General features: G+C 41.6%; 1 protein-coding gene across 1 annotated transcript in view; it reads right to left on the reverse strand.

The window, feature by feature from the left end:
- LOC105814736 (tyrosine-protein kinase SgK223) overlaps positions 1-14246 on the reverse strand; it is a 92126-nt gene that overhangs the window by 57910 nt on the left and 19970 nt on the right. The window contains exon 3 of the mRNA XM_012649819.1: positions 6946-7103. Within this exon, the coding sequence (XP_012505273.1) occupies positions 6946-7103 (158 nt within the window). The remainder of the gene's footprint in view (positions 1-6945; positions 7104-14246) is intronic.

Below are 14246 nucleotides of genomic sequence, written 5' to 3' on the forward strand. Positions count from 1 at the left end.
ATCATTGGGAAGGCCCCTCCCAGCACTAATAGTCTATAATTTCAGCCACTCTCTCCATTTTCAACCTTTCCAAACAAGCATTTTGTCTCAAAGCTGCCCCTGAAAGCAAACGCCTCCAGGCAGATGGTTATCTCGTTGCAAAAGCTCCTCTCTCTAGTTCACACAGCCTGAAGCTGGCAAATTTTGCAATCCATAGGAGTAGCAGGAATCTCTAAAAAAAAAAATAATAATCTGTAACATTTCTTATTCCCTAGATTACCAAAGAGAATCAAGAGGTTGTGCTTTAGACTGTATGGTAGGGCCCAGCACCAAGATGTGTTCAAGCAGCCGAGAGAGAGTGGTTTTCTCCTATACCCTATGCTGTGTTTTCTTGCTTTTCTATGGGAGTTGTGTTAGTGACTTTGATCAGATCTATACCCCACAACTGCTTGGGTAAATCTGGCATGGGATATTAATAATCTGGAGGGAGGCATGGCTCCAAGGATTAGCACATGGGCTAGTTATTATTATTATTTTTTTTTAGAGACAGGATCTCACTGTGTTGTCCAGGCTGGAGTGCAGTGGTGAGATCATAGCTCACAGCAGCCTCAGCCTCCTGGGCTCAAGCGATCCTCTTGTCTCAGCCTCCAGAATGGCTGGGACTACAGGCTCATGCCACCACACCTGGCTAATTGTTTTTATAATTTGTAGAGGTGGGGTCTTGCTATGTTGCTCAAGCTGGTCTCCAACTCCTGGCCTCAAGTGATCCTTCCACCTCAGCCTCCCAAAGCGCTGGGATTACAGGCGTGAGTCACTGCACCTGGCCAAATTCATTTTTCTTTATTTCTTAGATGCTGTGAGTTTATTACCAAGCAACCCGTAATATATGTACTCATCAGAGAATGGGACTGCATAAACAAACGCTCCTGAACCATGAACTTGCCCTGCAGAAGCAACGGCCTATGGTTTCACAAACCTTACCAGGTGAAGTAAGGCTCACCTGAAATGTGGACTTTACCTGGATAACTGGGCGCCGTGTACACATATTATGATTTTTGTATTTGGAAAAAAAATGTGCCTGGTTCTGCGACACCACCTTCTGAACTTGCAGCTCCTCGAAGCTCTCCAGATGTGGAGGGACAGCTGGTGAAAGGCCTTAATTCACTCTGGGAGCCCCCAGGTCCCTGGGGATCCTATGGCTTCTCAGGTGTTAATATTCTCAGGGCTACTTTGAAATAGATGCTAACCTGTGGCCCTTCTAGATGTAACTGATTTCTCCACCACGTGATAAGCAGTCGCTGTCTTATGGGGAATCAGCGGCTATTCCTAAAGGTCCACTCCAGCTCTGTCATTTTCTTGACTAACTTAGGGAACCACCTCTTCATAAACATAGCCTTAAGCAACATAGCAACTAGATTCTTACTATTTGTAGCAGCTGCCACACTCTGGATTTAGAAGAGCCAGAAAGAAGAGGGTAGAATATGCCTTGCCACCTAAAATAGTTCAAAATTCACAGGCAGACCACCGGTTCAGAAAAAAATCTGCCTAAAAACTCCTGAATAACTTTGGTCAACAGCCCATATTCTCAGGACTCCAATCCAAGGGGACATGAGGCTAATTCAAATACATCCTGGTTTTATGCTGGAGTTAGATGGCTGTTTCCAAAGTCTGGCTTACAATTAAGGGTGTAAAAGGGGTAAGAGTGGAAAACACTTTTTTGGGAACTTTGCCTACGTTTTAGTTATATCAGTGATAGGTTTTTAGTAATTTTGCATACTAGTTGGGCCAGAGGGCTCTGAACCCCAGTTCCTAAGTTTTCCTTCTAATTCTCAATTCTGCATATAAAGGAAGTTTCTGACTATCCAGTAGAAATCCCCGCATCCCTTTAGTCAATGTGTGTCTAGTGGGAAGCTACAAATCACATAAGGCGCATTGGGTGGGATCGTAAAAAGACCTAGGGGAAGGGTATACTAGTTTGGTGTCATTCTATGTAGAAAGCAGAGATGAGAAATCAGGATTTCAGTGGTTGGGAAGAACAGCTTACCCCCTCTGCAGAAATGCAGGCCAAAAGTTCAAACGTGGTACTGTGAGGTTTTCCTTATTATAGAGCCCTCTCTTCTTGCTGGGTTTTAATAGGTACTTTCATTGTTCTCTGCAGCCAAAATGAGAGCTGTGCTTACAGAGGAAGTGGTCAGTCCTGTTTTGGTTCTCCCTGTGCACGGCTCTGCTATCTGACAGCAGCTGGGGGGAGAGCAAAGGGCAGAGCCCCAGCGAAGTTTGCCCAAGCTCTTAGCTTGTGTGCTTGACTGTTCTCCAACTTCGAGTAAGGTAAAGTGAATGGAATTTTCTTTTGTTGGAAAAACTTGTAGTATTTTATGGATTTTTTTTTTTAATGAGGATAACAGATTGTGTAGATTTATCCATAGATTTATCCATATAGATTTATCCACTCATTCAGCCACTATTTCTTGAGCACCTACTACGTGCAAAGTTCAGGGGACAAAGCAGTTGGAGAAAACCTTGCCCATTCCCTGCGGCCTAGTTCAATCCCCTCATGTTAGAGGTGAGAAAACTAAAGCCATGTGTGTAGGCACCTTGCTGGAAGTGGCAATCATGCAGGTTTCTGCCAGTCCCTCGAAGTGCGGGGACAGAGGGATGCTCTAGCTTTACATGAAACTTTTCCCTCCCAAGGAAAATTGTGCAACCTCTTGTTTGGTTCTACAATCAGAACAGGCTCAACATTAAACACAGAATTTTTTTTTAAAGGAAAGCATTCCTTCAAAAGGAGCCTTTGGTTTTTTAAGAAGATAAACGTGGTCTGAAACTGGAAGCATGTTATTAGCATTTTACAACTGGATGGAAAATGTAGCATTTGTGAGGAGTTTCTCCAGACCACTTAATCGTCCCAGGAAACAATGATCAAGACATGAATGTGATTACATGCAAAAGAAGAGAAGCCCTGTCTCAGTTTGGAAGAAAGGCTCTAGACACCTTCACAGACCATGCCGACAGCCCAAGTGTGGTTCTGGAATCGTGAACTTTCAATCTTCTGGTGTAACATTATCATTAAAGGTTTTCTTCCAAGTTAGTAAAATTAAAAGTCAGTTCCATATGCTGCCTTTTTTTTTTTTGAGACAGGGTCTTGCTCTGTCACCCGGGCTAGAGTACATTGGTGTCAGCCTAGCTCACAGCAACCTCAAACTCCTGGGCTCAAGCAATCCTCCTGCCTCAGCCTCCCAAGTAGCTGGGACTACAGGCACGTGCCACCACACCCGGCTAATTTTTTCTATTTTTAGTAGAGATGGCATCTCATTCTTGCTCAGGCTGGTCTCGAACTCCTGACCTCAAGCGATCCTCCTGCCTTGGCCTGCCCAAGAGTGCTAGGAATACAGGTGTGAGCCACCGTGCCTGGCCTCCATATGCTGTTGATGGAAGCACTTAGCTACCGCCTGCCACGCTAGCTACTTTATTTCTTTATCTTCCCATCGCCTATCTCTCCCTACCAGTATGCAAGCCCTCTGAAAGAAGGGACTAGGAGTTTCTTTCCACTGCTGGGTCTTCAGCATCTAGCATTGCACCCAGCATAGAGTTTGCATTCAACAAATATCTATCAAATGAGTGATTGAGCTAACACACACATATATATAAACTGCCTGGCATTATTGTTAAGCAAAACAAGCTACTATCAAAATATTTAATTAACTTTCTGTACCTCTGGTTTGCTAGCTATAAAAATGAGAATAACTACACTGCCCTGGTACAGACATTCACGTGAGTTTATACCTATATACACTGTATTGTTAGACTTCCTATCTATTGCTGGTGCCGATGGTTTCAGTTCAACAGAGAACTCTCTAATCTCCTCTAATCCCCTGCATTCAAACATGTTTGTTGAACTGCTGAACTGAATTTTCATGTTATCCTAAATCAAAGAGGGACGTGCTCTCCATGTGACATTAGGTTTGCATATTTAGAAGGAATCGCATAAAGGACAAGAGTGTTCTGATGACATTTCCGACGGTCATTCCACTGATGATTTCTCTCTCATATGCACCCACCCGTTCCCTGCAGACAACCTTCCCCTTGGCAGCCTTCATGGATCTGTCCGGACACATGCAGTCTGTCCTTCCCCAACTAAGCACAAACCAAACAACTGCTTAGACACATTTTTCCTTCCATCGAGTTGACTCACTGTGCAACTGAACTGCCCGCGTGGACAAATGCAATAGCAAATGTGCTGGGAGAAATGTGAAATTCGATACAAGTATAAAGAGGCGAAATTAATATTAATACAAAAATGACATTTGGTCACCATAACACTTTAGAATTAACTCCTGTTTTTAAATATGGAACAAAGCTATAGATCTCAATTATGTTTTTCTTATAAAATGGAAAACTGTACTTTGTGCTATAAAACCCGAATGGTAGATCACTCACTTTAACCATTAACCCTGATAAATTTCCAAGAAGTTTACACAAACTTCTATTATGCCACGTCCTGGGGTGACTTTTTCCTTAACTCACTCAGGGATGCAAAAAGTTAACAAAATGCATTGTTTCCATTAGTGAATTTTTCCTGACAAAATAAATGTAGAGTCTGACGGTATCTTTTGACTTAATGTATAATTTTAGAGAGGCAGACACTACACTCAAGTTTCAGAGAACCTCAGCTTGAACTGATTCTACTTCTTCTTGTCTGAACCACTGTCTCAGTGTCATTACTCCAGCCCACATAGTAACTAAAGTCGTGAATGGGTAAATATTTCAGCTACAAGATAAAAGTCAGTAAGGACCCATGGGAATGAAAGATAATTGTTCAATAACAAATTGAAAAGCAAGTTGTCCTGGTAAATGGTGAGAAGCTGAAAGACTTCTCACATTATATGACCAGTGGCTCGGTATATATTCCAGATTAATGCTTGAGACATTAAAAAGGAGGGGGGGGAGAGAGAGAGCGAGCGAGAGAGAATATGAATGAATGAATATACCCCTTTGGTCTCTTGCCAGTTTCAAAACATGGTTCCAGGTACAGAGCCATACCCAGGAGCAAAAGATAAAAGTGGTTGTCTGTAAGGGGCCAGAGTCTAGTGACAAGGTACATATCTTCTTGTCAATCTAGGAATCCAAATTTTGAAGTGTATTTCCACTGAATATCTGGCTTGTAACAAAGGAATACCATGAAAATATGTTCGTTTTAATTCGTGCTCTGAGAAACTAACAGAAAAGTCTGAATTAGGTGCCCACGCTGTACTCACAAACCTCCCGTGGTTCCCCGTCTCTCACCTCCACAGATGGCTGTGCAGGGCCTCGTGCAATCTAGCCCCGGGCTTTCCACCAACCTCACATCCCCCTCCCCCTCACCTGAAGCATGTCAGGCTGGTCTCATCCTTTTCCAGGTGTGCACTGTCATCCCTATTCCTGTTTTATTATTAATATTTCCTTAACCTAGAAAGCCCTCTCCTCCTCACTCCTCCCTCCCGAAGTCCCACCTTCTCAAAAAGCCCTCCCTGAAGCCCTCACCCCTACCCCCAGTAGGTCCTCATTGATTCTCTCTCTTCTGGAAGCCTTTAGAAAGTCGTAGAAGCACTCATGTTCTGGGTGGCCCAATTTCCTGCCTTATCCCATCCACCCAAGTGTCATGTGTTTTAACTACCTTTTTCCTAGCTGGTCCTTAAGAGCCCTGAGACCAGATGTCATAACTTACTGCTTCAGAGAAGCAAAGTGTTGAAGCAATGAAGCCCAGTTCTCATAATACCTGCTGACTGGTGGCCGATGGAGGGGTCCATTACAGCTCATTTTCTCAGAACCAGTCACAGTCCCCAAGAGACCGGATCAGAGCTGACCAGCACAGGGTCTAATGGCTGACATGCCCAGCCCTCTATGGAATAATTTGCCTCGTTGAATTTTTGGCACAATGGGATGGGAAAAGGAAGAAGATAGGAGCCTAGAAAAATCTGCAGAAAAAGAAAATCCTTTTTTGCTACATTCCTCCCAAATCAAGGCTAAGATATTTCCTGTTTTTATGCGAAAGCTATTAGAGCTTTCCCATCGGAACACACCACAGACTAACTTACAACACAACGCTTTTTCCTTAGTCACCACCTATCTTTTAGATAGACAAATGTTGCTAGCAGTAAATTTACGATGGAACCCTCTACTGCAGAATTGCCTACTGAGAAGAAATACTTCCACAGGAATGAGAAAGGAAGTCACGCTGGCACATGTCTAAACCCAACATGCTAATTGATACATGTCGAAGAGACTCACAGGAGGGGACACACACACACATACACACACACACACACACACACACACACACACGCACCCCTGCAAGAATGTTGAAAGGGTGAGAGGTTTTAAATACCACCCATCCAGGCCACAAGGACAGAAAAACAAAAGTTCCTTTACAGGGACATGCCCAATCAAGACATATTCACATATTGTGACTTAGAGCTGAGTCTGGAAAGTGGGATGGATGGTGGCCTAATGAAGCCTCCATGCTTTAATTCAACATGTATGTAAACACCGCTGTGTGCAAGTAAGTGTGGGGGTGGGGAGAGAGGAGAGAGAGAGAGAGAGATTGACAGAGAGGGTGACTTGTGGCTTATAGACATCCAACCCCCTTAGAACTAACCCTGAGGATAAAAATGGAGAACAGACCTATACATAGATGGTTACCCAAGGAATCAGGAGCCTTTCAATATCTTTCAACCTCATCTTCCTCCCACCTTGCTGCCATGCTAATGTGCTTATAATCGGCAAGGGCACCACGGATGAGGTGGCTTGTCACAATACTCAGTAGGGAATTAACTTCCACTACTCCCTGAAGAAGTCATGCTTCCATGGAGAAAGCAGGACCGAGACAGCGGGCTTTGCACAGCCCTTCCGAATCCTGGCAACCAATCCAGGACTGGCCTTGCAGGTCCACGAGACCCTAAGCCTCTCTGTCAAGGTCGAGTGTGTTACCTCCATCGCTGCAGGTCCTGGAGTCTGAGGCCAGGCTGTCCGTGGAGCCAGTGGTGAAGCTGACGTGGACGCCCCTGAAGGATGGGCTGAGGCTCTCTGCAGAGCCCTGGCTCACTTTCTCCAAATCAGAGCTGCTCTTGTTCATTTTTAAAAGGTGCCTGGAAAAGGTAGGAACAAACAATGAAAGCAATTCATTTGGTTTCCATTCAGAAACCAGGCTAATGGATTGTGAACCTACTGGGCTCTTGAAACCCAGCCAATGTCAGCAAGTTTAAAATAAAATATTCTGGGGTAGAGAATAGAGGCTCTTCTGAATCCTTATGCACATGAGTGGCAGGAGACTTTCCGAGTGTGGTTAGGAGAAGTGAGCCTATTCGATTTAGACAAGCACCCCGATCCTGACTTGGAAAGAACTGCCTTCATGTTCTGATCCCATATGCCAAAATATTGATGTTATCAATTAGATCCTGTGTAACATCTCTACAAAGAAAAATCAAAACATTATCATACAAGCCAATGTATAGAGATATACAGAGATTAGGTAGTTTTGCAAGATCCCAAGACAAGAGCATTGCAAACTAGGCCTAAAAATGTGGGTTTTCTTTTTTTTTTTTTGCCTGGTACTCTTTTGCCATGGTTTCAAAGGGTCTAGGTTGTTCCTTGGAATGAAGGAAAACTTTATTTAAATTTTACCCAGACTTCCAGGGAAATGCTTAGATAGAATCAAGCTGACATAACCCTTGTTCCCAAACTATGGAATCTGCCCTTTGGTTTTCTATGAAATCTTTTGTTGCATCTCTAAGACAGCATTACTGACATATCAGGGACAGGAATACCAACTCCATGAAAAAAGAACTCACCTTGGAGAAAATAGTTCCCTTATTAGGTAGAGTGTTTAGCTTATTGATTTCTCTTTCCCCCTTTCCAAGGACCACATGAATATTCACCTCTGACCTGACATTTTCACCATGAAGGGAGATAGATCACGATCAATCCAGCTCTTTCCCTGCTGGTGGTAACCCACATTTGTCCAAACTGATATTTCCTGATGACATTCCTGTTCCTGCTACAGCAGATCTATGTCTCACCATCTGCTATAGGAAATACACAATACAGTATTGATTTGCCATCAGAACTGCCTTATTTAATGCATATGACCTTACAGTTAAGAATTGATCCATTGTTCTTTGTGTTCAACATTGCCAGGCCCTGTATTAGTTTTCATAGTCACTGGAATCCCTTGTTTATTAACAGAAAAGTTTAGAGACAGTTTGTTTGCCACCATGAAAAGGGCTCTTTAGAAAACATGTCCCTCTCCTCACTCCCAACCCTTAGAAACACATTTTAAAAATGTTTTAAAGCTGTCAAATATAAGTGTGACGGTTCCTGCGATGTAATCCAATTGTAGTCTTTGCATTTCAGTATCGCTGTTGGGATCTGGGAAACATCCAATCCTTAGGGAAAGCTATGGCAGATGATCTTTATTTAACCCTCTGGCAAAATACAATCATAGAACGTTTCATACAATATTTTTATCCCCATTGGATCCATCACTAATGGTTTTCTTAGAGGAAGCCAGAGTATGAAATGATGAATAATGACAGCTCCTCAGTCTAGGACAGAAGCCAGTTCTGTGGCAATCTCTGCCCTCTCCAAAGGGGTCTCTAGAGTTTCTCACTCTTCAGGCCCAGAAATTCAGCAAGGGAGAAACTCCAGCATCATGGCTAGTGAGCTGGCACAGTTCCCCATGCAACAAACTTAAAAAAACCGCAACAACAACAATAACAAAACAATCAATGAAATGTATATAAATAGAAAAAACAAAAAAACCATAAATATATGTATATGTGAACAGCATATATATATATATATTCATATACATACGTATACACACACACAATTATTTAAAGTAACAGCCAAGCTTGAAAGAAAGAAAAATTCTCAGGTGCCAAATACAGAGGAAACTCAGTATCAGAGCAGTAAAAGGAATGTGTCAATACTAAGTGTGTGTTTGCTGTAGGTTTTGGTAGATGCTCTTTATTAGGTTAAACAAGTTTGTTTCCATTCCAAGTTTTCTAAGAGTTTTCTATTTTTAAATCATTTGCAGTTTTTAGATTTTCTCAAATGCTTTTTTTATATCTATGGGAAAAATCATATCATTTTTCTCCTTTATTTTGTTAACACGATGAGTTATGTTAATGACTTTTCTTGAATTAAACATGCCTACATACTTCGCATATACTTATTTTACTACACATTGCTAGATTCATTTTTACTAATGTTTAATTTAGGATTTTTATATTTACATTCAAAGAGAGGCTAGCCTATAATTTTTCTTTCTTGTCCCATCCTTGTCCAGTTTTGACATAAAGGTTAAATTAGAAACACAAAATGAATTGAGTAACCTTCTCTCTTTTTCAATTATCTCATGTGGTTTTTATAAGATATGCATGATGTGTTCCCTGAAAGATTGCTAAACTTTGCCTATGAAACAACAGAGGCCCAGTTACTATATAAGTGTGATCAGTGAAGGTTTGGTTCTGATAAATCTAGGACCAATATTTTGAGGACAGAGATCTAAGAAACAGACCCTGTACACAGGAACTTGCTATGTGACAAAGGTAGCATTACACTGATGGGAGGGTGGCCACACCAATTCGTGGTATTCGCAGTAGCTATTTACGGAAGAAGAAGAGACAAAAGTAGAGCTATATCTCACCCTATAGTTTTTTCGTGATGGAAAATAAAAAAAAAAAAAACACCAAATTTTAAATGCTAGAAGAAAATATTAGAGAAAATCTTTGTGAATGTGGGGGTAAGGAAGGATTTAAACTCTTAAATAAGAGCTTAAAAAATAGAAATATAAAAGATAGATAAATTTCACTACTTTAAAATTTAAAACTTCTGTCTGATAAAACAAAAGGCACCATAAAGAAAGTGAAAAATACAAGCCTTGGAGTGGGCAACTCACATCTTTGCAACCCACATAACTGATAAAATATTGGTATCCAGAATATAAGAAGAATGCCTATAAATCTAAGAAACAGATACATGATCCCATTTGAAAAAGAGCAATGGAAATGAACAGGCAACTCACAAAAAAAAGAAACATGAAAGGTCAGTCAACGCATGAAAAGATGATCAAACTTACTAATAATTGCATTATAAATAAAACAAGATTTCATTTCGTGCCCGACAGATCAGATTAGACCGGCAAAATCAGGTATTGTTAAGGATATGGGAAAAGGGGAACTTTCTTACACTGTGGAACTGTAGACTGGTAAACACACATATGCACACATACAAACACATAGGATAACAATTTGATGCATCTTATAAATTAAATATGCACATTCCTATAACCCAGTCTCTCCATTTTTGGGTATACATTCTTGAGTGATGTCATTCAAATCACTAGTACTGAATGAATGGCTACGTCATTTTAATGGGTCACAGCAGTGATTGACCAGTACTTTATTTTTACAAAACAATGCAGACCAGAGAATATGAAAATACATAGTAAGGATTTGTAAAATTTTGTTTTGTAAAACTTTTGTTTCAGATGTGTGTGTGTGTGTGTGTGTGTTGGATCAGATATTAAATATATTTCTTATTGCGGGTCATGGTTGAAAAGAAAAGGTTAAAAATTACTACTGTAGAATAGCAGCAGGAAAACTTTTTTTAAAAGGTCAGATGGTAATTATTTTAGGCTAATGGGCCATACAGACTCTCTTGCAACTCCTCAGTTCTGCTGTTGTAGCAGGGAAGCAGCCACAGACAATATATAAATGAATGGGCATGTTTTCCAATAAAACTTTATTTACAAAAACAGATGGCCAGCCTGCAGGTAATGGGTTATAGATGCCTGCTCTAGAACAACCTTGTCCGACAGAAATATAATGCAAGCTATATACGCAATTTTACTTTTTCTAGTAGCCACATCAGGAAATGTAAAAGAAATAGATAAAATTAATTTTAGTAATATATGTTAACACCATATGTTCAAAATATTGTCATTTTAACCTGTAATCAATATAAAAATTTATGAGATATTTTATATTTTTTTTCATTCTCAGTCTTTAAAATCTGGTACGCGTTTTACATCTACAGCACATCGAAATGCAGACTAAGCACACCTTGAGCTAGCAGCTACTGTACTGTACAGCACAGATCTAGAGGAACCTTCATGCGTGGACGGGGTGTTCACAGTGTTACGAACACCAGAAATAAAATTGTAAACAATCCAACCATCCATCAATAAAGGAATGGATAGGCCAGGTGCCATGGCTCACACCTACAATCCTAGCACTCCTGGGAGGCTGAGGCAGGAGGATCACTTGAGGTCAGGAGTTGGAGACCAGCCTGAGCAAAAGCAAGACCCTGTCTCTACCAAAAACAGAAAAATTAGCTGGGTGTCATGGCGTGCACCTGTACTATCAGATACTTGGGAGGCTGAGGCAGGAGGATCTCTTAAGCCCAGGAGTTTGAGGTTGCAGTGAACTATGATGACACCACTGCACTCTAGCCCAGGCAACAGAGCAAGACTCTGTCTCAAAACAAAAACAAAAAAGAAAAAAAAAGGAATGGATGAATTGCGATACAGTCTTATAATAGAATACTTTATAGCAGTCAAAAATAAATGAACTGGATTTTAATGTACCAATACGAAAAAATTTCTTGAAATACTGAGTATTAAAAGTATTTACAAAAGACTCAAGTACAGTGCGATACCATTTATATACATTTTTAAAACATAACTCTATATATTCTATAGATCCCATAATAAAATGTAGATGATCCTCAACAACTTCAAGACAGTGATTCCTCTGGGTAGCAATGGGAAATTGAAATGGGAATTGGATGGGGAGTGATCTCCCACCATAGCAGTAGTATTTTATTTTTTAAAAATCCAAAACAAATGCCAACATGTTAATATTTGAAAAATCTCAGGGGGACACCTGCGTGTCAGTTATTCTTTGAACTTCATTGTATACTTGAAATATTTGATGCATTCAAAATGAACATTTCTAGCAGGAAAGAAAATCACCTGCACCTGAATGACCCAGGGATGGCCACTCCTATTGAACTGTTGTTGTGCCTGAGAGACGAGGAACACACAATAGCAGGATGGGATTTCCAGCAGGCCCCACAGTGGGAACAGGCATCCTCAGAATAGCCTTGTGGATAGAAAACGTTGCTTACAGACCCAACAACTCTTCTAAGACTTCGGGGTTAATTCTTCAGACTTTAAGGGAAGAAGTCACAGGGGTGAAGACTCTGCACCAAGTGAATGCAGACAAAATCAGTCTATCTATGATTACAGGATAAATTCTCCGGTGTGTGTGTGTGTGTGTGTGTGTGTGTGTGTGTGTGTGTTGGGAAGGCACGGGGCCTCCAAAAGCAGACGTTGGTAAATCTTAGTATCCAATCCCCAAGTGGAATTTTCATGGCTTCTGGAGATATAACTGCTGCTTCTCCACTGGAAAAGCTCAGGAAGTCCAGGATTCCCACCAGGTAGCTAAAACCCAACAGGCATTTGGAATGCTCAGTTATAAATGGCGAGGGAACATGCTTTCTGATACACACTTGGGTGACCCCTTTGTCTTAACAGCAACATCTTAGGACTGATGACTCTTTCACACGAACTACAACAAAAAGCTTCCACCCTGGAAACCTGCACAATCTGCACTCTTTGAGAATTGCTACTTTAATTAGAGAATGAGCAAAACCACATCAAATTTCAAAATGAAAGGGAAGCTTGTCATCAAAGCAGAGTCTTAACAATCAAGTTGTTTTGTGTCTTCAGACTGTGTGTGCAATAGACTTCTTAAGGATCCCTGGAAAAAAGGCTTAATATTCCCAAGGTGACTTTTCTGAGCCCTAATGGACCGTTCCGTCAGATGTGCAGCCAAATGACAATATGAGTGCACTCAACAATGCATAGCAAGACTATACTTATTTTTATAAAAGGCCCTTTCCCCTCATTAAGGATAATTTGATTTGTCTTTTATAAAACCGGTGCAAACCATCTAAAATGAAATCTGGTGTCATGTAGTTTAAGGAAGTGGCTTCAATGCACAAAAACCACATACTCTGGTCTTTCCTCTTTGGTTGGTGAATAACATTCTTATCAGCTACAGCGGGGGTATGGCCTCCACAGATGTCTTTGCTCACTCAGTGTGATAAAAAACGACTTGTTCTTGCTCAGACTTCCTTTCCTGCCTCCCACTGTTGATTATACACAGTCGCAGGAGGGCAGGGTGAAATGCATGGGCCAGTGGCGCAGCGTCATCAGAGACTCAGCCCTGTAGCTGCTCCCCAGTGCTTTGAGAATGGCTTTTCCCCCCATTGTCCTTAGACAGGGAGGGCTTGCCAGAGTGGTCTCCATACTCTGTTGGTGAAAAGCTGGGAAAAAAGAATCTAGCCGGAAGAACCATCTGCCAGACTTCCTCATTCATAGGAACAAGCTTCATCTAAAAATACCCCCAGAGCTTGCAGAATGTCCACAACCCCTAACGGATGCCGGGTCCCTGTGTGCGACAGAGAGCATACCTCAGACTCCACATGGCCGCTAGAATCCCCATGCGACAGCACAATTCCAAGTGTGACTGAGGTCAGTTTTCATTCTCACTGCCCTGACTTTTGTTCAAGGGTTCACATACATTTGGCTGAGAGCTTTTTTTTTTTTTTTGCGTCTGGAGCTGAACATTTGAAAACCCCAATAACGCTCGCATGCAGTTTGAGACCCGCTCCCTGAACTCCAGCACACATTCGCACCAGCAAGTCTCGGGATTGGTCAGATTGACTACTGAGTTTAGGGATGATTTGGAGAAGACCTAAAGAAAAGTTTTAAAGAATAAAATGAACGCTCTGAAAGTACAAACGAGTTAAAAAAATTCTACACACCTTTTTTTAATTACGAAGGAGAAGTGAAACGACTTGTTTTAGACTCAAACAATCAACGGATACCTCAATGAGAGAATGAGAACCTCTTACCATCCTAGATTCTGGCCCGTGGTGCCGTCCTCATCCCAGGGCCCTGTGACAGGCTGGGCCAGTGACTTCAGGGTCCCATGGAGCAGCCCCTGGGGGTAAAGGGCCAGCTTCAGAGGCAGCCGGAGTGGCTCCCCGGGCTGCTCAGAATTCACCAGCTCAGAGCTCTCCGTTTCCCCTCAGTTCCTCTTTGACTTTTCTATAAAATGCACTTCCTGCAAAAGCACAGGAAAACAGGGACGGCTCTGCCTCTCTGACTTGCGGCTTTCAATCTCCAATTGTCTTATTGGGCTCCATGATTAGAAGCA

This window comes from Propithecus coquereli, unplaced genomic scaffold, assembly GCF_000956105.1.
Source record: "Propithecus coquereli isolate 6110/MARCELLA unplaced genomic scaffold, Pcoq_1.0 Scaffold304, whole genome shotgun sequence".
Lineage (NCBI taxonomy): Eukaryota > Metazoa > Chordata > Mammalia > Primates > Indriidae > Propithecus > Propithecus coquereli.